We start from the raw sequence: 27,211 nt of genomic DNA, 5'->3' as shown, positions 1-27,211 counted from the left end.
AGGCTCTTTTGGGCAAAGGAGTCATTGAGAGGGTGCTGGCATCAGAAGTAGATCATGGTTACTATTCCTGCTACTTTCCGGTGCTGAAAAAGGATGGAGGACTAAGGGGGTCTGCCCTGGACCCCAGAGAAAGGATGATTGAGTTGGACTTGCAGGGCGCCTATTTCCACATTCCTGTCCTACCAGCCTACATATGTTACCTATGTTTCTCAATAGGCCACAAACACTTTCAGCTTGCCATGCACCCCTTTGGTTTTACCAGCTCCCCGTTTGTGCTCACGAAGGTAATGGCAGTGGTTGCGGCCCATCTACAGAGATAAGGGGTCCCAGTTTTCCTCTACCATGACCACTGGCTGTTGAAAGCAGGCTCACCCTGACCTCCTGCATTCTCTGAGTTTCATTATCAATGTGCCGAAGTCACACCTTACTCCCTCTCAGATGCTCCCTTTCATCTGAGCCATTCTGGACACAGTGCAGTTTTGGGACTATCCTCTGCAGTGGCTAGTCCAGAATATTTAGGCTATTATTTCGCTATTTAAGCCTCTATCCTGGATTTCGGTGAGACTGACTCTTAGGCTGCTGGGCCTCATGGCCTACTGCATCTAGCTAGCAATTTATGACCACTGGCATATGCTGGCTATGCAGTGATACCTGAAGTCCCAGTGGGCGCAGCATCAGGGGAATCACTCTGACCTGGTCCAGATCTCGGAGGGAACTGCAAATGACCTGCAGTGGCAGCTGCCGAACCGCGATTTGGTCAGCGACAGACCCCTTTCCCACCCAGAGCTCAGACAGAGGCCTTCCTTCTGTTTTGTTTGGGAGCGGATATCTGAGAGAGGTGGAGATCAGAGGACCTTGGTCTCTGACAGAGTCTCAGCTCCACATTGGAGTTGAGAGCAATCCACTTGGCATTGAAAGCCTTCCTTCCATCAAAGGGCGACTGTTTCAGGTGTTCATGGGCAAAACCACCACCATGTGTTACTGCATCATGCAGGGCAGGTGGGCCATGGACCATGTGTGAAGAGCCTGCATGCATCCAGACATGCCTGGCTTGCCAGGAAATCTTCCTGCTCATACATCATCTGGCATGCACTCTGAATCCCAGAGCAGACAAGCTCAGCCAACAGTGCCTAGCGGATCATGAATGGGGTGAATTTTGGTAAGAATTATTCGCCACTGCTGAGAATGTGCAATATCAGCACATCTCCAAGCTGGAGTCTCCAAAGTGGCCCAAACTTGGAAATGCATTTGATGTCAAGTGGAATTCAGGTCTCCAGTACGCCTTTCCTAGATCAAGAATGACTGGGCCAAAGTTATTCTTGTAGCTTCAGATTGGGCTCCTAGAGTGTGGTCTCCTGAACTCCTAAATATGACAATCGGTCCGCCGATCAGGCTACCCCTTTGGAAGGATCTTCTGTCACAGCAATAGGGTAGGGTTCTGCACCCAAACCTGCGGACACCCCACATTCATGCATAGACATGGAGTGACGACAGCCGATGGTCTTTGACCACCAAACCATAAGTAAGTGCTATCATTCTGGCAGCCAGGAATCCCTCAACTAAGACCGTATATGCCTGCATTTGGGTCAAGTTTGTGACTTTTTACTCTGATGAAAATGTTGATCCCCTTTCTTCACCTTTGAGGTTTTGTTGTTTGTTCTATCTTTAGCCTGGCAAGGCCTTGCCCAGGACACAGTTAAAGGGTAGCTTATTTTGGTTGCCGGATCCCTGTTCAAGTCACCAGTTGAGACCCATTTCCTAAAAGGACTCTGCTAGAAACGGGCTCTCTAGTTGGCAGAGGTATGCACCCTTGTCCAAATCAGGACCATGCTCCTAGTCTGAAGTGAGTCACAACACAACCCAAATTATCCTCCACTCACCCTCGATAGCTTGGCACTGAGCAATCGGATAGCGACATCTAACAGCACATTCCTCACCTTTGATTTATCCAGAGGAGCCAGACTGCAACTAGGACTTTTTCTACAGCAGTACCTTTGCTTGTTGGTAGAGGTTGTCAAGTGACTCAGGAGCAACGTTGTCCACCGGATGTAACATTGACAGAGTACATGTACGCCCACCCCTGACGCGCTGACGTCAGTTTCTTCCTTTCCGCACATGTCCGGAGAGTGAGACCTCTGGCCATTTTTGGTCTATCAAGACGTTTGTCAGTGACATTGTGTGCTTTAGGGGTCCTGTGGACTATGATTTCGACCTTGCACCCTCATTTTATTTCCAAGTTGGGACTGGGTGTGTACGGTGACTCACAGGGGTGCGTCTCATGCACGAGCACAGCATGACACTGTATTCGGCAGAGTCATCCAAGGTCCCTCGTCAGTCAAGGTCCTCTTCTCACACCAGGACCGCTCGAGGGACAGCTCCTGAAGTCCTTTATCTTCGCTGTCATCTAGTAAGTAACGCCATAGGTGGTCGTAGTTGCTGTCTTCCCCAACTTTACTGGGACGTGTGGTGTCTCTGACACGCATCCAATTCCTCTGTTGCGGAGTGGGAGCGAGAGTCTGCCCCGCGCCTTCCAGTATTCCCCGGTGCTGAGGTGACTCTGAATCAGATGAGGGAATACTATCTCTCCCTTCATGCTATTTCTGGTTCTCCACCTCCCTCTGGTGTGCATCTCGGCCGCAAGGAGATCAGACAATACTTTTTTTTTTGCAGAGTTTTGTATAGCGCGAACGTGACCCGAATCGGGAATCGGAGCTCTTTACATAGCACCAATTACGTTGCATGAGGACAAACATTCATTTTTGTTAGGCACGGGAGATTAAGTGATTTGCCCAGAATCACAGGATGTTCAGCGCCATTGCAAAGACTCAAACCCAGTTCCCCAGATTCGAGGTCGACCGCCCTAGCCGTTAGGCCAGCTCTTCTCCCCAATGACTGATTCCAAGTCGAGGGACCTCTTTAGGTGTCAGTGAGGCCCTATGGATCCGTGAACTAATCCATATCACCCCCGGTGCACAGCTTTTCGGGATTCCCACCTGTGATGCCAGTGTTGGATCCACCGGCACCAATGTCGGCATCAATGGTGTGGATCGCCTCTACTATGTCTCTCCTCCTTATGGCAGAGGTGTCCCCTCTTTGACGCTGTTCAACGTCAGGGACCGAGTCGGCAGAACAGTTCTTTTCGGGCTACCTTCCTCTGCCTTCAAAGGAGTCCCCTGCTATTTTCTCCATGGGAGACTTCATTGGGTGTCTGACCTTGGTGAGGCTAGTGCCTTGACTCTTTCCCATCCTTGGGCTTGTTTTCTCCTCCTAGCCTCGCTACTGAGGCTAGGTCTGCTTTTGCTGAGCTTCTGCGAAGGGTTGCTGTGGTTCTGGAGCTGCAGCTCCGTCTGTAGAGGTGGCCATTGATCCCCTAATTGGGATGCTTCATCAGGGCCTATGCTTCCCTTCAGTGAAGCCCTATAGGAAGCTGGCTCTGTATATACTATACCAAAATGAGGTATAGGGTGCACAGAACACATATATTAAAAAACAAATGCAATACTTAGACAAATAATAGAGCACATACATTTAAAATACATAACACTAACTAAAAAAATGATATTTTTTACAACTATATTTTTGCAAATGATATTTCTTACCTGAATTTCAATATTCTTGACCACGATATTCATACAGTAGATAGTTATGTATCTCGATATTTTGCACTCAATATTAGTGCAAGTCATCATTTCCTACTAGATATTCTGATTCTTTACCTTCCCTTATTTTGCTGCGATTTCTTGCCGATGTATGCAGTGCGTGCTTACATTTTGAATACGCTTTTGTGCATTTTGTATGAATCAATCCTTTCTTATTGGCTTGTGCTTTTTTTATTCTCAACCCTCAAAGCGTTTTTTATTTCAGATGTGATTTGAGCATAAGATCCTAAAATATCATTGCAGGCGATTGTCTCATCCAGACATAGTAAGAAGGATTTTGGGCACTTTACCACAATTTTCTTTGTAAATTCCGTAGGTTCTATCTGAGACCATCGTAATGAGTATCCATTTAATTTATCCAACACTATGTTTTGGGCCGTGTAGTTGCGCCGGGTGGTTCGCACGTAATTCAGAGAGGATAAGATTATGCTCTGTGGTAAATGATCGCTCACTGTATTCTCATGAGTTCTAAGCTTTATAAGTTTTGCAGAATGCCTATTGGGCAAGATGATGTAATCGATAGTTGAATTCATACCTCTCCGATTGAATGTCTGTGTAAAAGGGACTGGAGGGGAACAAAGAATATTTGCAAATCCTAAATCAATAAAAAATAATATCTCTTTGTAAGCTGGGATACTAGCAATCTCAGGGCGCTCCTAAATTATATCAGGGATAAGTAACTAAAAACTAATTGTGGTGCATCTAGAGGAGGGGCAAGTATCCAACACCCCTGATTTTCTGTACACACAGAAATGAACAGTCTGATATGCCTCTGAGCACTCAACTACAATAGCATTGCAATATAACCAAATCAGTACGTATGTCTTCAAATATTTCAGTAGACCACAACAATCGACAGTTCCAAGTAAAGTTCAAGAGATTAGTGTCTCTTAATTCTCTCAAGGTTTATTTTCAAAGTTCCATGTGATTTCCAGAGTTCCACAGTTTCTTCAATACATCATTTCAATAAGGTTGATACTGTTGTCAATACTGTTGCCAACACGTGTTTCGTCGTGTGTAAATTCCACACATTGACTTCCTCAGGGCTGTAATAAGGAAATACAAGGCCCAAAAGACGGAGAGTGGCGAGATTGACCACTACAATATGGCGCCTGTCATTTCTTAAATAAATAGACTCTCTAAGATGGCGCCCACGCAGAAGGCCGAGAGACAGCGATGACACTTGCCGCTGTAATACGGGTGAGCTAAGTTACAGTTAGACCGCTATTATGGCCGATTATAGAATTTCTGTTGTTTTACTTACAACAGATTTCCTTGTGTTGCAGGTAAAGAATTGAGAACCTGGACATAACCGGATAAGAATAACTGACGGTAAGGTCGGAATCATAGTATAATGGCCAACGTGGTTATACTTAATATCCCAGCATGACTATCACTCACATGGGCTTTACTCGCTTTATTGTGATATATAGGTCTTAAGCCAATATCGGAACACGATTTAAAGATTGAAGCTATACAATTGGAGAACACAGGACTGGGGAATTGGATTGATCGATAGGATTCGAGGGTAAGATAAGTAAGAGTAATTACTTGGTTAGTGATAATGGTGACTGAATAGAAGAGGGGGCGTGGCTAAGCACGCAATGGCGGAGGACGTGCTCGGGTAGAGCTCTGTGAAAAGCTCCCCTTCCCCGAGCCAATTATCCGCCGATTTGCATCGAGGCCGCCAGAAATTGCAGGCGGACACCCGCGGAGACCATCACGACGGACTGGCCGACTTTTGTCCCGAGGCTCCGCCGGGCCGGACCCCGGCCTGCCCTACGGCTCTCCAGCGGACTTGGAGGCCACCTTGCCAGCAGTGCAGCCAGGAGAGACCCCGGCCTCGGCCCAGCGTGAAGGCCCCGGCCTGCACTCCTCGAGGGCCGCCGGCGGACCCCCGGCACACCGGCAGCGACCACCCTCGTCACCACTGCCCCGGCCGGCAAACCACGGCAGCCCAGCATCCGCGCTGCAGCGCAGCTTGACCCGGTGAGGAGGGGGGAGTCGGGAGGCCCCCGGGACGCCGCACGCCGCCAGGCGCTGCCCGGAGAGACACAGGCTCACGGACTGCCACGGAGGGACCGGGGCGGAGAGGCCGCCCACAATCTGCCACCGCACCCGGCCCGTACACCCTGGGGGCCGCCAGCAACCCACCACCGCCCAGACGAAGCCCCAGCACCCAACGCCCCAGCCACGAGCCCGGTAACGCTGCCTCCGGAGCGCCGGAGAGGGCTGTGCAGCGCGTATTGTGAGTCACGCGGAGGGGCTGGGGCGGAGAAGCCACACTCATCACGCCGCCACGGATCGGTGGCGGGCGGCACAGTGGACACCCCCCCCCCCGCAGTGGAGGCACACGCAGGGACATTTGCAGACTCCCCCCCCCCCCCCCTCTGCACAGGCACACGTGCGGGGAGGAAGGAGGGACCGGCCTCACGCGAGACGCCCGGACCCTTGAGACACCCGCTACACCGGGGCCTGCGTGGCGGAGCGGGGCCACGGAGGAGCGAAGACCTGCCGCAGTCGGGAGTGGACCCCAGACCAACGTACCACCAACGTACCACCAACCCGGGCCGGGGTGACCCCAGAGGTGCCACCAGAGAAGCGGGGACAATCAATCTACTGGTCGTCCACCACGGCACATGTCAGGAGGGGTGCGGACCCGCACCGGGACTGGTGGGGCCCTGCAGAAGGGGAAAACGAACAAACAGCTCAACAAAATGGCTGCCGAGCAGCTGGCCACGAGGCTGGACAGCGTCCTGGCGGCCGTCGAACGGATGGAACAATCGCTCCAGCAGACCAGGACCTCCCTAGAGACCAAGATAGACGGCGTGGCCGTGGACCTAACCCTCCTGAGAGACGACCACAGGAAGCTGTCCGACCGAACCAAGGTCCTGGAAGGCGCAGTGAAGGAGATAGAGCCCAAAGTCACCCAAACGGACAGGCACGTGCAGGACCTCCTGAACAGAGTAGAGTTCCTGGAAGACAGGGCCGAAGATGCGGAAGGGAGGGCGAGACGCAACAACATCAGGCTAGTGGGTGTCCCGGAAAAATGGGAAGGGAACCACCCGGCACAACATGTGGAAGACTGGCTGCGGACCCTGCTGCCTGAAGGCACGCTCTCGCCCCACTTTGTCGTGGAACGAGCACACCGGGTGCCGACCAGACCCTACACGACCGGCGCCAACCCAAGGCCACTGCTCTTCAGGATACTGAATTACAGGGACCGCGACACAGTGCTACGGGAAGCCAGGAAGATGGGTGAAATCCGCATCGACAATGCGACGATCATGTTTTTCCCCGACTACACCATCCAGGTGCAACGCCAGAGACATGACTTCCTGGAAGTTAAGAGGAGGTTGCGCACTGCAGGCCTCAAATACTCCCTGCTCTTCCCCGCAAAGCTGAGAGTGGTGGCAGGGGACAACACGTACTTCTTCGGGACCCCCGGGGAAGTCAGCGAGTGGCTTGACGGAGGCACGGACGCGGCGCCCAAGAACCATCGTGGGGGCGAGACAAGGCCCAAACGACGCGGCCCACGACACCGCCGGAGGCACGGCACGCAACAGTCCCAGCGGGCAGAGGGAGGGTCGCGACACTCTCCCCCGTTGGATCAGATGCTCCAGGAACAACGCGACGCGCTGCGGAAAGTTTCCCAACTCAGCAACCCACCCTCCCAGGAGTCGCAACCCGAGGACGGCCAACAGACGGCGCCCAGTGACGACGACGAAGCCATCTACGGGATCCCGAACTCTCAGATCTCCGTGGAACTGCCGGTGGTCACACCGCAAACCTCAGACCTGGTCCACTAACTCCACAGAACGGTCTGGAACGTGACCGTCCAGGCGAGGGGGATGCGACAATGGCCGACGGGATGCTGAGGCGCGGCCAGCGCCAGGTGCAGCCGGGAGTGAGCTCCGCCCCCCCCCCTGCCTGCCGGATGGACAGCAGACCACGGACACAGTGAGTACTGCCCAAGTGGCGTTGGAGGCTGAGGGGACTGGTGATGGTGGGGTTGCCCCTTGACCCATGCTCATCCTTGACCACCTGCAGATGCGGCCTGGGGGGGGGGTACCCTCCCTGACTGGGGCCGAGAGCTCGAGCAGGACTGCGACCCTTCGCCCCAAAAGGACGGGGTCCACACAGGCGGGCCCCCATGGGACCAGAGCTACGTAGCGTGTCAGTGAACAGCCGGTGGCCAGCGAATGGCCTGCACCCTGAGGCTCGGGGTTGGAACTGGAACCCCTTTAACTGACTTAACTTCCTCTTAGCCTCGATCGTGCTTATGCGCACTGCCCCTTAGACTGGAACTGTTGTCCCTCTCACTTGAGATTATGGACGGTGGCTCGTTTCGCCACTGCCCCTTTGGTATTTCAGTGGGTCTCACCCACAGTTGGTTAATGTTGGTTATTGTTTATTCCCCGCCTAATGTTTACCTGAACAATGCAAAGTGTACTACGGGGAGTGGGGATGGAGGTGCTGAGTGTGGAGATGGGAGGGCCCCTGGTGGAGCGGCTGTTTGTGCGAGAGAAGGGGAGGAGTACACACCGCTAGTATGACCTCGGTTAAGATATGCACCTGGAATATTAGGGGAATGCACACACCCGCGCGCAGATACCAGATATTTTCCTATCTGAAAAGACAGCAGGTACAAATCGCGCTCCTGCAGGAGACGCACCTATGTGGGGCGGAGGTGGCTGCACTGCGGCGCAGGTGGAGGGGTCAGCTGTACGCCACAGAATACTCCTCGTTTGCCCGAGGGGCACTACTGTGGGTCAGGCCGGGCACTCCCTTCACAATGTCTGAAGTGATCACGGACCAGGAGGGGAGGTACGTACTGGTGAAGGGCCGGATGGACGGGCAGCCAGTAGTCCTGGCGTCCATTTACTCTCCAAACACAGACCAGGGAAGCTTCCTGACACATCTTTCGGAAAGATTGGCACCCTGGCACGGAGTCCCCTGGGTACTGGGAGGTGACTACAACACAGTGCTAGACCCGGTACTGGACCGCTCGACCCCACCCAGGCCAGATGCTGCATCTTTAGGGGCTGCAAAGGCGTTCACAAGGTGGGCGACACAGTGGGACCTCAGGGATGCATGGCGCGCGCACAACCCAGACACCAGGATATACTCATATTACTCGGGGGCACACACGCTACATGTCCGCCTGGACAGATTCATGGTGACAACGGAAATGCTGCCGCACATTACGGAGTCGCAATACCTCGGCCGGACACATTCAGATCACAACCCACACACGATGGCAATAGCGTGGGAGCGCCCACACCCGCCCATACCCACGTGGCGGCTACAGCCTGCCCTGCTGCTCGACGCACCCTTCAGAGACGCTCTGCAGGCCCGAGTGGCACAGTACTTCACCGACAACTCGGGCACGGCGTCCTCCCCAAGCGTGGAGTGGGACGCATTCAAAGTGGTGATAAGGGGCCACTGCCTGGGCACACAAGGGAGCATACAAAAACAGTTAGAGGCGGACCTACGCAGGGTGGAGGCGGACCTGCTCCGCTGGGAAAGGGAGGCGGTGATCGGCGCGGATGACCGGCTGAGGGAGGCCCGAGAGGAACACACTGCGCTACTAGAGAGACTGAAACACGTCAACTTCGCGGCCCACTCGGCGCGGGTCCACCAACATGGCGACAAGCCGGGGAGATTGCTGGCTTGGCTGGTCAAACAGGAATCCCGCACGGAACCAGTATCCGCTATTCGGACAACTGGAGGGGAGATCGTATACACACAAAGTAAGATACACCAGGCATTCGTGGGGCACTACCAGGCCCTATACAAGTCACAGCTGAGGGTCTCAACGGCCACCATTGAAGGTTTCCTTGCGGACATCCAACTGCCCTCCCTGGCGAACGCGCAGCAGGAAGACTTGGGGGGTCCATTCACCCAAGAGGAATTGCGAGAAGCCATCTTCGCAATGTCCAACGGCAAGTCTCCCGGCCCTGATGGCCTGCCTGCCGAGTTCTTCAAGGCCTGCTCGGACGTACTGGTCCCGGAGATGCTCAAACTATATACACATGCGATTGAGGACTCGGCGCTCCCGCACTCCCTAAACGAGGCGAACCTGGTTTCGCTGTTGAAGCCAGATAAGGATGGCACGTGCATGGGGTCCTACAGGCCTCTAGCCATGTTGAATACAGACTACAAAGTGTTCACCTCCCTGCTGGCCCGCCGCCTGACCCTGGAGGTCCCGGCACTGGTACATACAGACCAGAACGGGTTCATGCCGACGAGGAGCACTTCCCGTAACCTGAGACGTCTTTTCCGAGTCCAGGAGGCGGCCGCAATACACTGGCCGAGGTCGGGCTGCCTCGTCCTGGACCTGGAGAAGGCCTTCGACTCGGTGGAGTGGCCGTACTTGGGAGCGGTGCTAGACAAACTAGAAGTCGGGGATGCCTTCATGGACATGGTCGGGCTACTATACCAACGACCTAGCGTCCGAGTACGGACGGGCAGGCTGCTGTCGGAGACGGTGCGGGTGCGCAGAGGCACCAGACAAGGCTGTCCTCTGTCGCCCCTTCTCTTCTCCCTGGCAATGGAACCCCTGGCGGCTCTACTGAGGGACAAGGGAGTGGAATGGGGGATCCCGCTGGCTGACGGGGTGCACACGGTCTCGCTATACGCGGATGACCTATTACTGTATGTGCGTGACCTCACGTCGGTGCCAGCGACACTGTCGGACATATTCCAGACCTTTGCAGAGGTGTCAGGCCTCAGAGTCAATTGGACCAAGTCCGGAGTATACGCCTTCAGCCCGGACCTGGAGGAATGCGAGGTGCACCTTGGTGGCGCCCGGCTTACCTGGTACCCGACTACGTTCAAGTACCTCGGGTTGCACATTTACCGAGACCCGCAGAATATACTGGAAGGCAACCTGGTGCGTGCCGTGTCCTCGCTGAGGGCCCAGATGAACTTCTGGAAGACCTTGCCATTGAATGTACCTAGCCGGATCGCTCTGTCCAAAATGATCGCGCTACCGAGATTACTCTACCACTTTGCAAACATCCCACTGTATGTCCCCACAAGGATCTTCCGCGACCTGGAGGTGATGCTCCGAGGCCTGATCTGGAACACGGGGCGCCCGCGAGTAGCCCTGGCGAAGCTGTACTCACCGACGGCAGAGGGGGGGCTGGCAGTCCCCAATATGGAGTTGTATTACCTGGCAGCACAGCTGCAATGGGTCACATACTGGCTTAGCGACTCCCACCTCGACGACACCGCCAACGCAGACTACCAATGGACACACCCGCAGGTGTGTGCCCTGTTTCACCCACTGACCAAAGGTCCCCGACCCCTGCCCCTGCACATGGCCGTAGCCCGCAAATGTTTCCTTCGCTGCCTAAAGCTGACAAGGAACGTCAAACCGTATGCTCCAGCCCTCCCCCTGCTGGGCACCCCCCGGAGGAATGGGATGGTGTCGCCACGCAGCATGGAAACCTGGGTCGCAGCCGGAGTGGAGACTATGGGAGACCTCTACACGGATGGGGGCCTACTTCCTTTTACGGAACTATCGGAGGGCACTGGCCTGCCGCCAGGCCAATTCCTGCTCCACGCGTCAGTGGTGAGGGCCTACACGGAGTCCTGGGGGGACATCCAGGAGGAGCCACCGCTCCATCACTTGATCCAGTACCTACACGTTATGGGCAGAGGATCACACATTACACACTGGCTGGCGCAGGCGCTCCTCATACACACTCAGCGGTCCACACAACCAATTAGAGACAAGTGGGCGGCCCACCGGGGGAGGGATTGGACAGACAAAGAATGGAAGCTAGTCCTAGCCAGCCCTGTGAACATCCCACGTAACTCCCGATTCCGCACTATACAACTGTATATACTGCATCAGGCATACCTGTCGCCAGACAGAATAAATAAGTACTTCACGACAGACACAGCGGCCTGCCCCAGGTGCGACCTGCTAGACGCCGACGTACTGCATATGCTTTGGAGCTGCCCGACTCTGTCCACATACTGGGGGGAGGTGACATCGCTCCTGACGCACAGCACAGGCCCGGGGCTACCTAACACGTGGGAGGCATGCGTTCTTGGGCTATACAAGAGGACTAAACAAAATAGAACACTGGCTCGGTTCTGGGACCTAGGCCTCATCACGGCCAAGCGCCTACTCACCAGGCACTGGAAAAGCAGAGATCCACCGACTCCCGCACACTGGTACACATCCTTTCTCAACTGGGCCAGAGCAGAGGGCACGGCACTGCGAGGTGAGGAGATTGCGGGGTTGAGGCAATTCCCGATCGCACACGTCTGGGATGATATCCTGGGGTCCCTGCGAGGGGAGGGCGAGGCCAGAGGACTCACGCAGAGACAGCTGGGAAGGGCAGGAGCCCCGCGAGCGGCGACACCATAGACGGGGCCACACGCCGCGATGACCCCCGCCACCCCAACTGAGTGCGCGGCACTGACCCCCCCCAACACACATGCCACGACCAACAACCGGCCGCGCACACGAGGGCCCTCCACCACATAATAGATCGAACACTGCTCTTAGCAACTCTGCCTTGACCCAGTCCCCTAGAGTACACTTTCCCCCCCTTCCCCCCCCATGTCCGACCCCCCCCACGCAACCCCAAGTTAAGAGTTTCACACTCCTGTCCATGCCAGCCGCGTGAATACCCACCTCCACACAGCGGCGGTCAAGTACCACTGCCTGGACACTCGGCAGGGAACACGGGAGCGGGTGACACCCACCGACGGTACAACAGGGGCGACGCATACGTCTGCCACACGCGCCGCACACTGACTTGACAGATGGGGGGTCACCACCGCTCACCGAACCCGTTCTGCACCAGCTCTGCAGCTACATACATAAGCGAGCCACTGACCCCACATTTCATTGATGCGCCACCGGCGCATACCTAACACGTCGATGGGACGTTGGTGCCGTGCGCACCGATGGTACGTGGCGCGGCACTGGCATCACAGACACGCTGGGAAATACTGATATGGTCATCCCTGTTTTATGTTGAAAAAGTTACTGGTTGAATTATAGAAAAATGTAAAAATGAGACGTCAATTTTAGAACTGACTGTGTGCGTAATGTGAAGAGTATACATATTCCACCAGTGAAGAGGCACGCCGGACCACGAGCGAGAAGATGCATAATGCCCTCCCCTGTAACACTATGTCCCTACCATACACAGATTTCTTGCAGCCGGCCCGCAGGGTTGTAGGCTCAGCTATATGTACTGCACCTTTTTTTTTCTCACAATAATAAACGTCTTCAAAAAAAAAAAAAAAAAAAAAAAAAAAATGGTGACTGAATAGAAGAGTGAATATTACTTTTTATGTTACAGTGTCCCCAGTCAAAGATTATTAACTTTGGAGTCGGTGAGTGGAGACGCTTCTTATTATTGGTATCTTCTGTACATGTTACGTCAACAGTGCGGAACTGATTGAGCTTTAATTTATCTCTAGGATGCTCTTTTGATTTTGAGAAGAGCACAATTCTGTGCGAGACATTAATTTAGGACATAATTTGGTGAGTGAAATTTCTTTACCCCAGCTAGGGTAATGAAAAGAGTACGCGTATTACATTGGTTGAGCCGTGTTTGGTTTTACTGACTGTGACGAACTTGTTTTTCATTGGTGGAGTTATACACTTGTGCTTTACTTTAGTATACATTACAATGCTGACTTCTTATGTGAGCAAAGGGTATTGCTGATTATATTAACCAGTGTGTGACTTTTAATGTCTGGCTTTCATTACACAGACATTTGTTATATTCACACCGGAAAGGAGATTACATTTGGAGAGGATTGAATAATTTCTCAGGTGAATTATGACACTTCCTCCTTTTCAGTGCTTTTGGGTTATAAGGTAGTCACGGATTTTTTTAATTGGTTTATTACCTTTTGGTTCTGTGGGTGTGATATTTCCACTCTTATGTTTCTCCGGCACTACGCCTACATTTATGTTGCACACAATGATGTGTTCGTGAGGTGGAGGGGACTATGTCTATTTCTCCTGACAACCTTTTGAATTGATTTGAAAGATTGTAATATAGGGCCTTGTATTTCCTTGTTACAGCCCTGAGGAAGTCAATGTGTGGAATTTACACACGACGAAACACGTGTTGGCAACAGTATTGACAACAGTATCAACCTTATTGAAATGATGTATTGAAGAAACTGTGGAACTCTGGAAATCACATGGAACTTTGAAAATAAACCTTGAGGAAATTAAGAGACACTAATCTCTTGAACTTTACTTGGAACTGTCGATTGTTGTGGTCTACTGAAATATTTGAAGACATACGTACTGATTTGGTTATATTGCAATGCTATTGTAGTTGAGTGCTCAGAGGCATATCAGACAAAAATAATATCTCCTTTAAAAGCTCCCCATACATTATGTGGGAGGAATGGGGGTATGTGTTGTCATCCTCAGCTGGTAAACCACAACTTTTCCATCCGCTCAACGTGCACGCACCAATATTAAAATTCCCGCCCCATACAATAAACACATCCTTCATATTATCACATTTTACCTTGTTCAGGTCACTGGTTAACCTTTTCAATACTCCTACTATTTGATCCTCAGGGGCATAGTTGTAAAAATTAACCAGTGATGTTTATCCATGTGCATGATCACGATTTGATAATAGCAATCATATATCAATAAAATGATCTTGTCTAAATTCACCTTATTAGACACAAATGTCTTTAAACCCCCTGTAGGTCTCCCATGAACAGAAGGGACTGCAGCAGTGTGAAACGTCTTCTAGCCATTGATATGGATGCTGTCTACCGCCCAAGTTTCGTCGAAACAAAGAACATCAAATTTTCCAACAAAGTCAAGCCATATTGGGTTTAGCAATTTTATGTCAGGCTTACAATATTCCAAAATATTACAGATATATTTTCCATCTTATCATTATTGGCATTGATATCTGGGCTGCAGATAATGCTGTGGTGGTTGATGGCGGTTTGTTTATCTTGCCCCTATCTTTGGACGATCTTATCCCCTAGGTGAGAGGTGGAGTGGCGGGGGTTACAGATATGATATCTGAGGAATTATCTCTGTAGACAACAATTAAGCACTTTTCCTGATTTACACCAGAAACCAGAAACAAACTAGGCGCATCTGCTGGGGTGAGTGAATCATATGTCTCTCTGGGCGGTTTTATTTGTATCTCTGATGTTTAGTCAATCAATTGCGTCTAAAGTAGGGAGAGAGTCAAACCGATTATTCACTGGTACATTATATGTGTAGTGGCTATTCTCATGGATTCCTCTTCTATCAGCTCTTAGACCCATATCTGGAGGAGGTTGATAAAAATAGCCCAAAGATAGCACATTGATACTACAGCATGTTATATTCTTATTTCCTACTCTCCAGAGTATATTATCCACTAATTGTGGAGTTTTTAACGTTAAGACCCTACGGTTCCCTGGCAGGTTTTTATAATCCTTGCCAAGCCAGCTTACTCTTCTGGCCATTTTGAATTCCATAAAAGTTAACCCTGTTTTTATCTCCAACGAATGCAGCGCCTTGTTTCTCAAAGAGTCCCAAGGTTCCTTTTCCTCCGCCATTGATCTTGGGACATTAGCAAGTATTACTGAATATGGTGTAACCGTTGGGGGTAAATCTAGATGATTTGAATTGTCTTGGTAATTACTTTGAGATGGAGGGTAGATAAATCTTGATTAATTAACTGTGTGGCACTACCCTTCGGTATAGTTGTACCTTTCCTCCCTTTGCCCCGTTTAACATTTAATCGATTGAAGTTCTGGGGATTTTTTGAGGGTTCATCTATTGTCCTTGAGGCTTTCGTTACATGATACACAGTGTATCGTAACCAAAGCCTCAGCTGGTGATTTCTTGCTGCCGTGAGGGCACGGCTCCACTCACCTGCATTTTTCTTGTCCTGCCGTGAGGGAAGCAGCATTTCCATCCTTCGCTTCGTGCCGTGAGGGAAACGGCTGCAGGGTGACCACGCCGGACCCACTGGCAGCGGGCGAACCACAACTCCCAGTAGCCCCGGGGTCCGGCACAACGGTAGTGATGACATCGACGCGCCCGGAGGCGCATTAAGAGCAGGGAGCGCCGAACGCGCTCGGGGGCCTCAGCTGGTGATTTATTTCTGCCGTGAGGGCAACGGCTCCACTCACCTGCATTATTCTTGTCCTGCCGTGAGGGAAACAGCATTTCCATCCCTCGCTTCGTGCCGTGAGGGAAACGGCTGCAGGGTGACCACGCCAGACCCACCGGCAGCGGGCGAACCACAACTCCCAAAAGCCCGGCGCAACAGTAGTGACGACTTCGACGCGCCCGGAGGCGCATTAAGAGCAGGGAACGCCTCCCGCCCCACGGGACGTGCGTAGGTAGCGCCAGGAGAAGCCCAGGACAAGGGCGGGACCATCTGTGGCCATCAGGGGCCAGAAGAGGCCGGGCTGGGCCACCCCACTAACATTTCCTACGAAGAAAAGGTACTGTTGGTATTGATTCCCTATCAATGGGTAGGAAGAGACCTGACGGACCTAAGCAAAATGGGGGGCGGGGGGGGCGCTACACTGGACTCATACCTAGTAAAGGTGACCAGCCTGATAAATAAGGAAATCGAACGGACTGATAGACGTCTCTCAATAGATCCGGCCCAAACTACTGTAGCTATTGTACATGATGTTCCTGAGGGTGCTGCTTCTCAGCAACAAATGTTAACACCTGGGATCCCTCGAGATTTTGTAGATTTAGCCCAGACGCCCAGTCCTCCCCCAAGCTGTCAAGACCAGCCCCCAAATGTATCTATAACAAGTTCTATTGATGAAGTTATAGTTTCCAACCCTCCATCACCTGTGCAGAATAGTAGGAGATGTACTAGAGCTGGGGGACATGCACAAACTTCCAAAGTGAAACAACAGAGGGTGGTAAGGAATCTGAGATCTAAGGCTAAATCTACTAAATTACCCCTTAATAATCAGCCTTCTATGGAGGATTTGCCCTACTTACTTTGGGAATCAATCAAAAAAAAATTGGATCTAAGCTTGGGTCCGATTATCACCAGGCTTACTTCTATTGAAGAAAGGGCTATGGTTCTAGAACTAAACAGTGGCTTAGCACGCCCAAATATTCTTACTATTAGCTTAGCCTCACTACCCCAAGAAAACCACAGTATGCTAGATTCGCCCATGGGGCAGAATGCCCAGGAGCCCCTACCAAAGGCTGCAAATCACCAACTTGCCACCTTGAACATTGCATTAACAAAGGATGCAGCCATAAATAATGCTCCTCAAAATGGTAACAATATACAAGTAAATTTAGAGAAAGTTGCCCCCTCACCAAATTCCCAAGTACCCACACTAAATGGGCATATGTCCCACCGAGCGAGAGAATCTTTCCAGTTTATACCAGAGGCTGTACCACTAGTTCTAGTCTTGGCCAACGTTCCTAAATTAGGTCCAGGGCAAGTTGAATCTTCTGTTACTCTAATTGATAAAGCGCTTCACTGGCTGGTTAATAATATGAAGATATCTGGGAGTGGAGGCCAGCAACTTGCCATGGAAATTATTATGGCTAGAAGGGTCTCTTGGGTGGGCCAACATAAGAAAAGTTTTGGGGGTGACTGTGTAGCCATTAACTTCTCTAATTCTGGAGTACTACCAAATGTCCTGGCAAATCTACTACCGCCCCAGCAGAGGAGTTCTGCGATTATGCCACTAACTCTAGAATTCTTCTATGACAGGATATGGTGTATGAGGGAAAATAAGAGAATTATGCCAAATTGTCTGCCTGTATGTCCACCAGGTGGGAGGGGGACTCCAGGTCTGTTAGATGGCTTCGGCCTGAGAAACCGTTTTGGAGCCCTAACCGACATGGAGGAATGCGACTGACTTCAGGCTGAGACTGGTGATGTCTTGGGTGGGTCCCCATATAATACACAAGTATGTGAACATCAAGCACTAGATTATATGGCCTTGGATCAGGTTATTATCCAGTGTGCTGCCAACTTATCTGATGTAGTGACTGCTGAGAAAAACATCCACAAACCTAACATCTTTCTATTGCCCCTCTCAAACTCTACCTTAGATCCTGGTGCTGGGAGTAGTATTTTAACTCTCGCTTCTGATATCACTGAATTCCCCACTCCTATTGTTCCAAGGTTGACATCAGAGAGTGTGATTGCGATCCCACCAGATATAACAATATTAAGTATTTTATGTATATTAATCTATCATGGAACATTGCAGGGATTGGTAATAAACTTCTTTCCACTGATTGGTGCACATCTATAGACCAACATGACATATGTCTCTTCCAAGAGACTTGGGCAGTGTCCCCTGTTTTCCGGGTGGGCTTTCTAAATTACTATATCCCAGCCATCAAAAAATCCGAAGGCCGACCCATAGGAGGATTGGTGGTATGGATACGTCAGAATTTATCCTGCAAAATCCAGCAAATATGGTCCCCAAATAACGATATCATGATGGTCAAATTAGGTTGGAGGAATGACTATTAGATGGCCATTTTTAATGTCTATGCTAGAGGGGTAAATCGGGGACACAGTTCTGAAGTTATATCGTCCCTTGATTCCCAGCTAGAAGATCTTCCACACCAAATAGCTACTATTGTGGCCGGAGATTTTAACACTACTTTTAAACCGCTTGGCCAAGAAGACCAGGAATTAACAGCTGACCAAGACACCAGCTGGGGTATCCCTAAACTTGTAATTCCTGCTGTCAAAAAGTGGACAGCAGCTGCCATCCAATTAAAAGCTATGTGTCTAGAAAGAGGCCTCAGAGCGGCAAATGGGCGAACCCCCTCAGATCAGTGGGGAGGAAATACATTTGATAATGGGCGTAATAGTAGCCGTATTGACTACCTGCTGGTTGACCTAAGGATATGGCATAACCTAGTCGATATGACTATCACTCCAAGGCTGGAAAGTGACCATAACCCTCTTTGTTCATCCTTTTCACTACAAAAAGGGGCTAGAAAGGTCCCGTCACAGGGTGGGGTTGTGACACTAGACATTGTCGCTTCAAACGATATGCGTCATGTCAAGTGGAGCAAATTTATTGAAAATCCTGAGTAATTGGCAGCACTTAAAGCAAAGGTGTTGTATGAATTAAACGACTTAGCCATCCAAACTGAAGGTCCAGATTTTTCCCTAATCATGGTAGAAGCTCATTCCCGACTCTTCTCTAGCCTTAGAAGTTCTTTTATAAAAAGGCCAAAAAAAACGAGGAATCAGGGCACAATATTTACTGAGGCTAGGTGGTACAACGAGGATTGCAGATCAGCACGCCGCAATTTGAGTGTAGAATTAAAATAAAAAAATCCCGCTTAGGTAAGAGAGGCAAGGGATTCTTATAGGCGCGCCCAGAAGATGGTTAAAAGAGAGTGGGACGAAGAATCTTGGAGAGATTTGAAGCATGCTTGTTATGCTAAAGATTTTTTTAAAAAATGGAAAATTGTTAAATGAGATAGAGGAGGACAGCCAGAGCCCCCCCCTCCCCAAAATAATGTAGCAGAATCTCAGTGGATTGATTTTTCTAAGCCACAGTATGCCTGCAACCAGGCAGGAGATGTCCATCCTACACCTCCGCAGATTTTCTATAAGAATGAAGTGTTTACTGAAAAAGACGTTAGTCTAGTATTAGACTGTGTCTCTAGTGGTAGAGCCCCAGGTATGGATGGCATTCCTGCAGATTTCTTCTTAAGTGACAGACCAACTTGGTGCCAGTATTTTGCACTTTTGGCCAATGCAGTGGCTAGGGGTGCTCCCATTCCATCTTCTTGGAAGGGAGCAGAAATAATCCCTGTATTTAAAAAAGGTGACAAATCACTTCCCATTAACTACAGGCCTATTAGCCTAATAGATTGTGCCCAAATGTTAGTAGGTCGACTGGTCCAAAATAAAGTACAGCTCTGGATAGAGGAATTCAACATACTATCTTCATTTCAAGCTGGGTTCCGACCCTGTACAAATTCTGTAGACCAGGTCTGCCGCTTTATAACAATCTATTGGAGAAATGTGGTCCTGACAAGAGGCACTCTTTACGCAGTGTTTGTTGACCTAAAGTCGGCTTTCAACTTGGTTCCACACAGCATACTCTGGAGAGTCCTTGGTGAACTGGGGATGGCACCTGAGTTACTAACTCTTCTCGTCCGCTTGCATGAGAACAATTTTGTGAGGATCAGGTGGGGGACAAAGGGTGAGTTTACGGATTCATTCCCTGTCAAATATGGTGTTCGGCAGGGATGTGTCTTGGCTCCCACCCTGTTTTATTTATACATCTATGGAATTGTTGACCATCTCTCCAGATCCCCCACTGATGCCGCAGTCCTTGCTGGGGCCCGCATAGCCTGCAGAAGGCTGTTAATGCATTTGGGGAGTTCTGCTCCATTCGTGGGCTTGAAGTAAACACTACTAAAACAAAGTTTATGTCCTTTAACCGTAATAAACCATTTAAAGGTAAAATCCACTTGAACATTATCTCCTTAGAACAGGTGGATGCCTGTACCTACCTAGGTATCCTGCTACAGAACAACATGGGGTGGAAAAGCCACAAGAATTCGACTATCTTAAAATATCATCAGCTAGTAGGTGTACTAAACTCCAAATATAAATCCTCCTTCACTAAACCAATAATACCAGCTTTGGAAATATATAATATGAAAGTGATTAGCTCTGCCCTTTATGGTGCGGAGCTTTGGGGATTCAGCAATTTAAGCCACCTTCAAAAAGCTGAAAACAAATTCCTACGTGGCTTATGTGAGGTTCCACAAAGTACCCCGTTGGTCCCACTTCGTCTAGACCTAGGTGGGAAAAATATGATGGATATGACAAGATTACGCCCACTGTTGTATTGGAGGCATATTTAGACTACTCCAGAACTTGCACACTATGCCCAGGGTTTGAAGGACGTGATTTCTGTAGATCGTTTCCATAAAATCCAGTGGCTAAAAGAGATAAGGTCTCTTCTGGTAAAGCTGGATCTAAGCCTTTTATGGGAGAAACCAGAAGCTGTAACTTTTCCTTCAAAGAGTCAGCTGAAAGATAGTTATTGGGAAATGGTACTTTGCTCCTCCCAGCTGGGAGGTATGAACACCAATCTGACAGGCCGCTTTTTGGTCCATAAATCACGGCCGTCCTATGAAGCTTATTGGGACGTAATAGAGAGACCTATGGATCAAAAACTGTCCTTTCAGTTTAGAACAGGAACTTTGCCTATAAAAGCATTCACCAATAAATGGGCTCCTGTATCAGAAGATAAATGTCATAATTGTAGGGACATGGTGGAAAGTACAGCCCATTTCTTATTTGTATGTCCCCTTTACTCAGCCCCACGATCCAAATGGTTGAGACCTGTTTGTTCCTTGCTGGGCACTCAGAGGTGCACAGAAGCTTTGAGGATACTTGAATCGGATTGCTCTCCCCACTTGGCCATTGGTTTAGCTAAATTCTTAAGGTGGACCTGGATAATCCGATCACGCACTTTATTGCCAAGCACTGTTAATCCGTCATAAGAGTTTTTTTGTACAGGCTCATGTTTTTAATATGGAATTTTAATATATATTATGGTTGAATCCTTTTACACTTTTTTTAATTCGGCAGTATAAATCAGAATTTAATACAATTTTAATTACATGTAGCGTATATGTTCTATTTATTGTGTATTGTCTAGTTCTGTGTACTGTATCTGCTTTTATGACTTACTGTTGAATAAAGCCTTTTGAATTGAATTGAATTGATACACAGTGTCCTGTGTCCCTACGCTTACTCGATCTAACTTTTGGAGCGTCTGTCTGTTGGTGCTGCCTATTCTCGCACCTTATTTGATTCACCCAAGCCCACTTGATTATGGAGACTTCTACCCTGATTGTCAGTACTCTCCTACCTCTCCGATCTCTGTGTATAATTCATACTCTCTTCAATCCTGGTAACTCTTTTGGTTAGGCTAGCTAATACATCTCTTAGAAATGTATCTAATTCTACCACTTATGGGGTTAGGTTGCCAAGATCATTAGCTGATCATTAGCTGAGGTGGTGTGTTGAATTTTGGTATGGGCCTTCCCTTTTGCCCTTTGTCTAGGGAGGTTAGTGTTTTAGTTTGTCTAGCTTGTTTTGTCACTTTTTTGCCATTTTCCAAGGGTAAAGCCTTGGGTTCCCTTGGAGTTGTCTGATTTTGTGCCTCCTTTATCATTATCTCTTTTGTTGTCTCTGGATTTCTTGGGCGTTTTAACGGGGGCTGGAAGTCAGACTCCTGATCGCTGACTAGTATTTCATCAGGGACAATTTGGATGCATCCGGTTTGGGGTTGAATACCCTGTGTTACCTCTGTGCTATTAGCCAGCTTGTCTTTTGGCTTGTTTTTGTTTACTGAGACCCCCATTTTTCCAAGTTCAGAGTATCTTCCACTGTGGTAATCTGTCTTTTAATAGGCCACATTGGCCTGGTGAGATAGTTCAATAGTCTTGAATGAGATGACCCCCTGGCCTTTGTCTCTGGCAATATCTGGTTGGTTGTGATCATGGCCTTCCTTTTTCCCATCTTTTGGAATACAGTTCTCAGGATCAGTATGGAGGGCCTTGTATATATTCTATGGGCCTCTCAACCATGTGGTATTTTTACTTGTACTCTCCTATGTCTCCACGGAACCCAGCAGTAACATAAACAGATGTAAAATAAATAAAATACTTTAGTATAACACTTGCAGTTCCAGCTCATCGACAATGTCTTGTCTTTAAATTCGCAGTTCAGCAGGTGACTGGATCACAAGAATCTCTATTAGGTGACCAAACCAATGTTTTAAAAAGGTTCCAATTTTGCCGGACCAAGAAGCCAAGAGGGAGGGCCCAGCCCCGTCTCCTCCTGGCTCTGAAGGGTGCAGACGGGCCCTCCCTTTGCCCGGGCTTTGACCGTGCGTGGCCCTGGCACGCCCACGCTGCGGCCTGTGCTTGCACTATAAGCGCCTCCTGGCGTGGACTGGTGACGGCGGCAAAGGCCGCAAGGCTCCTGGGGCTTGAAGTTCTGCTGGCCCCTCCTTCCGCTGCTCAAAATGGGCTCATACGCTGCAGGGCCCGTTTGTGCACTATAAGCGCCTCCTCGCGTGGACTGGTGATGCCGGCAACAGCTTAAGGCTCCTGGGGTTCGAAGTCCGGCTGCCCCCTCCTTTCTGCTTATCAAAAATGGGCTGCCACATTGCGGGCCGGTGCACATAAGCACCTCCTGGCGCTGACTGGTGATGGCAGCAATGGCCACAAGGCTCCTGGGGCTTGATGTTCGGCTTCCTTCTCCTTTCCTCTGCTCAAATCGGTCTCCCGCGCTGAGGTGCCCGTGCGTGCACTATAAGCGCATCCTCGCATGGACTGGTGATGGCAGCAATGGCTGCATAGCTCCTGGGGCTTAAAGTTCAGTTGCCCCCTCCTTTCTGCTGCTCAAAACGGGCTACCGAGCTGCGTTGCCCGTGCATGCCCTCGAAGCACCTCCTGGCGCTGACTAGTGATGGCGAAACAGCCGCAAGGCTCCTGGGTTTTGAAGTTCGGCTCCCCTACTTTCCGCTGCTCAAAACGGTCTCCCCTAAACCGGAAAACTGCAAGACTGAGTCCATGCACACTATCAAGATATGTTGGCCGTATTCCTGGCTAGCTCACAGTGTACCATCTGTACCCCTAACCTAGCAAGGTAATAGGTGGTATGTGCAACCTCAGAACATGACAACCCTGACTGCCCAAGGAAATTGTGGAAACAGATCTGAAGCTCTTTCGTTTGGTAACTCATGCATGCCCAAAGGGAAACACAAGAAATCCTTGAATTAGTATTTTCAAATATTTATTGTTGCAATAAGACTCTTGTGTACAATACATGCACTGCAATTACTAATAGTAGGAAACAAAATAAAGGAATCAGCATCACAAGAATGGTAAATAAAATGAACAGTTCAAACATTGTGCAGAATTTATGTTTGTATATGAGTATAGTTATGCTTCTACCTAGCACTCTCTATCCTAGTGTGCCTAGGTGAATCTGTGAATCTGCCAGAATCCCTGCGGGTAATCTAACTCCTCAGTCCACTGTGGGTATGTTTAATCTGGGGGCCCATCTTGGTGTAAAGCTGGGCTTCATCCTTTTCAGGAGGTAGACAGGATTCAGCTGGGCTGAAATTCCGCCATGGAGCGACCTAGACAGTGTCAGCGAAATGCTCCTCTCACTAGAAAAAGAAGTGATGTCATTTATATAACAAAGTCCCAGTCTGGCCACCATTATTGATTCTATCCTGACAGAGCTGTTGCTGAGCGGAAAATGACATTTTGAACTTAGCTCTCGTACAGGAAGTTCAAGGCTCTGGTAATGTGCCTTTGAAGAAGTGTAAATGTATGCAAAATCATTTCGGAGAACATTATCCTTCACATGCACGCAAGTAAATGTGTGTCAAATATCGACGTTCAAGAAAGATGTCAACTTTAAACGTGAACATGTAAAGTGGTGATGTCCCTGACCGGATCTAATGTGACTACATAACAATGGTAGGTATATGGCCCACGATTCAAGAAATCGACATCAGGCAGGAAGGGACCTAGTAGTCCATTGGTTAGTAACTGTCACATTCCCCCAAGGTCACTTATTGTTCATAATTATGGCTGAACAAAAATACAAAAAATATGGCAGAAAGGTAAAACTTTCCCGCAATGATTACTGTTCATTATTTGGTATAAATCTGTTCAGATGTTGAGAAATTTGCATTTAATGAGCTGTCAAGGGTGGTCATGAAAGGTTTAAAAGAATCAATATACCAGGACGCTTGGTCCTACAGGGGTCCCTTGGACTCGTCCGGTACCACAAATTAAAAATATACAGCGGTCTAATTGTCCTTGGCCAACTGAGTTTTTTCCCATTGGCCATTTCGTTCTCGTGAGACCGGTACCAGTCCAGCAGAGACAAGTGACACGATTGGCTGTCAACAACATGAAGAAAAATGTTGCATCCATCATTACAGGATTCGCTGCGTCTTGTAGTTGAAAAATAACTTATAAGGCGGCAGGGTAGGGCTATATCATAATGCTTTTATTTTAATGACAGTGTTCCATATTCTTGTATGGTGCAGTCTACTTTAAATAAGTGTTTGATATTATAGTGCAGTACTCTAAACCTCAATGTAGTGCTCAGTATGCATATATTGCATTCACGCTCTTACACATTAGTGTTCTAGAGTCTCATGTTTCACTGCAGTGTCTTACAGTCTAGTGTTGTGTCATATAGTCAATTTTCCTCTAAACTCCTATTTTTCTTCTGTGACAGCATCCCTTTCAGTCCCTCAAGAGTTTAACTACACACTTTGCTCTCCTATTTGTTTGTGTATATTATGTTAGTTTATATTTTTCTTTTTCCACAGGATCTGATCTATTTCCACCAGCCCCTCCTCAGCCAGGTAATATTTCTGATGTTGAAGGAAAGAGTGCATTTTTCACTGTTGAATATATGTATATATGTATGTTTTCCTTTTTTTAGGTCTAGCTAGAGACACACGTAATTTCTTCAAGAGCTTATGTAGTCACCAAAAAGAATTTTAAGAATTGGTATTAATTAAGGGGTTTTGGCTCTGCTTTTATTTTTTTTGGTAAGGACATTTGATTTGAAAGCAGTAGTTATACCTCCTCCATGAAGGTGTTCTGTTGCTAAAACCTGATATACGTATATTATCTGATAGAGACATCTAGCTGCAGATTCCTTACATTTGATTTGTTCAGGCATCAGACTGGATCCAATAGATTTTTCTTCGAACAATACCACTGAACCCCGGTACGTGGCACCAGTCTGCTCCGTGCGACATTGTCGGCGTGATCTGCACTGTTGTGACGTCTGCGTCACCTATAGAGGCACCACCAGTTCTTTTCCATCCACACCAGTCAGCGCAGATCTGTAAAGAGAGCTACCCTCTGTATTTTTTGACAGGATTTTTTTAATGTTTTGTAGACTCCTTTTTTGGTGGGGAGGTTTTTCCCTTATGTTCAAGAACCCTTCTGGTTTCACGCTGTGTGAATGCGCCACGTCGATGAATTACCTACACCAACATTGTCTCTGGTGCCTGGAGTGCGACCACGACTAAAAGTTGTGCTCTGACTGCCGAACCATGCCTCTGAAAGCTTTGAGGCAGGGGTCTCTAAACCTGCATGGGATCCCGCGCTCAGCGCTGCGTCGTTCACGGTCCTGGTTGAGAAGAAGATACAGGCACTGCTCTGGAAATCCCAAGTCTTCGTCCTCCCAGTCGAAATCATTGAGTCTGTCAGGTGAAAAGCACGAGAAACATAAGAAGTCGAAGCGTGCTTCAACTTCTCCCCGTCCATTGGCTGATGCAACAGAGGAGTCTGGGCACTTTAGGACTTGTTCCTTGGAGCCTGCGCCTGGGTTAGCTCCACGCTTCTCATTCTTCCCAGGAGCCAGAGTATTGCCCGCCCAGCTGAAGGAATTTTACGATGCCATGTGCCTCATATTTGTGCAAAACATGAGCAATGGGACCCCCTCAAAAAAGTAGATTATGGCCCAGGAACCGAGGGGAGAAAGAATACACAAAACTAGAAGGGTGTTCCTGCAGTGGCCGTATAATTCAATAATGTGAGTACATCTCTAATGAATCAACACAAATAGTGACAGAAGGAGATGAGGTACAAACGAAGTTCATTCAAAAAATATATATTTTTATTTACTTATTCTATTTTATTTTTATGTGAATATAGATACATATAGATTAAATTCTTGATCAACGAATCTTCTTTTATAAAGTTCATAAGAAATACATGGAGTGTTTGAAAAAATTCATAAAGGACACAAAAACAATTCTAAAATCCATAACAAATTAGTAGGAATTCCCCTGAAAAACAATCATACACAGCAACTCACTCACGTGCTAACAATCATTCTGCATTCATACTACATACAAAGATGAAAGAAGGAACTGGATTCCAATTAGCAAGATGGCTACGCTAATGTGGTTCAAGGGCACCAAGGTGTAGTTGTTGGCCCTTGTGGCGGGTCTACGCGCGTTTCGGTGGGCAAGCCACCTTCATCAGGACCTTGTACATCGAATTGTGCAGATAGCAGGGGATCAGATAAGAAAGCAATTGGCCTAAAAAGAAAAAACAAGTCTGTCACTATCACATACACAAAAGATCTATAAACAATTGAGCATTAATACATTCACTGTTGGGTAAAACCCATGGTTCGTTACTCTAATAAGAGAGAAAGTCTACTTCTTAGACAGGAGAACAGAGAAATCTAATAGTATAAAAGCAAGATATTGTATTGACACAGAGTCACGGGTTACACTATCATTTCATGGGGGACCAATTGTGCAATAAGATATCTTATTCTGCACAGGCTGAATGTAAGGGTGCTCTATATAAAGACATGTCCAATCATTTAGTCATACTTACAAGGTGATAGATCAGCTATCATCAAAAACGGGTTCTTTATAAGAGTAGAATGGTAGGGTCACTCAAATGGCACTGCATCTATAAAGGGGCCAGGGGAAACTGTTACAGTGTGTTCAGGTTTGCTGAATTCCATGGTATA

At 48.7% G+C, this 27,211-nt stretch overlaps 1 protein-coding gene across 1 annotated transcript in view; it reads left to right on the top strand.

The window, feature by feature from the left end:
- LOC147703652 (uncharacterized) overlaps positions 1–27,211 on the top strand; it is a 1,900,603-nt gene that overhangs the window by 1,008,434 nt on the left and 864,958 nt on the right. The window contains exon 11 of the mRNA XM_086929537.1: positions 25,035–25,070. Within this exon, the coding sequence (XP_086785663.1) occupies positions 25,035–25,070 (36 nt within the window). The remainder of the gene's footprint in view (positions 1–25,034; positions 25,071–27,211) is intronic.

This window comes from Lissotriton vulgaris, chromosome 7, assembly GCF_964263255.1.
Source record: "Lissotriton vulgaris chromosome 7, aLisVul1.2, whole genome shotgun sequence".
NCBI lineage: Eukaryota > Metazoa > Chordata > Amphibia > Caudata > Salamandridae > Lissotriton > Lissotriton vulgaris.
This window is presented reverse-complemented; position numbering and strand designations above follow the sequence as displayed.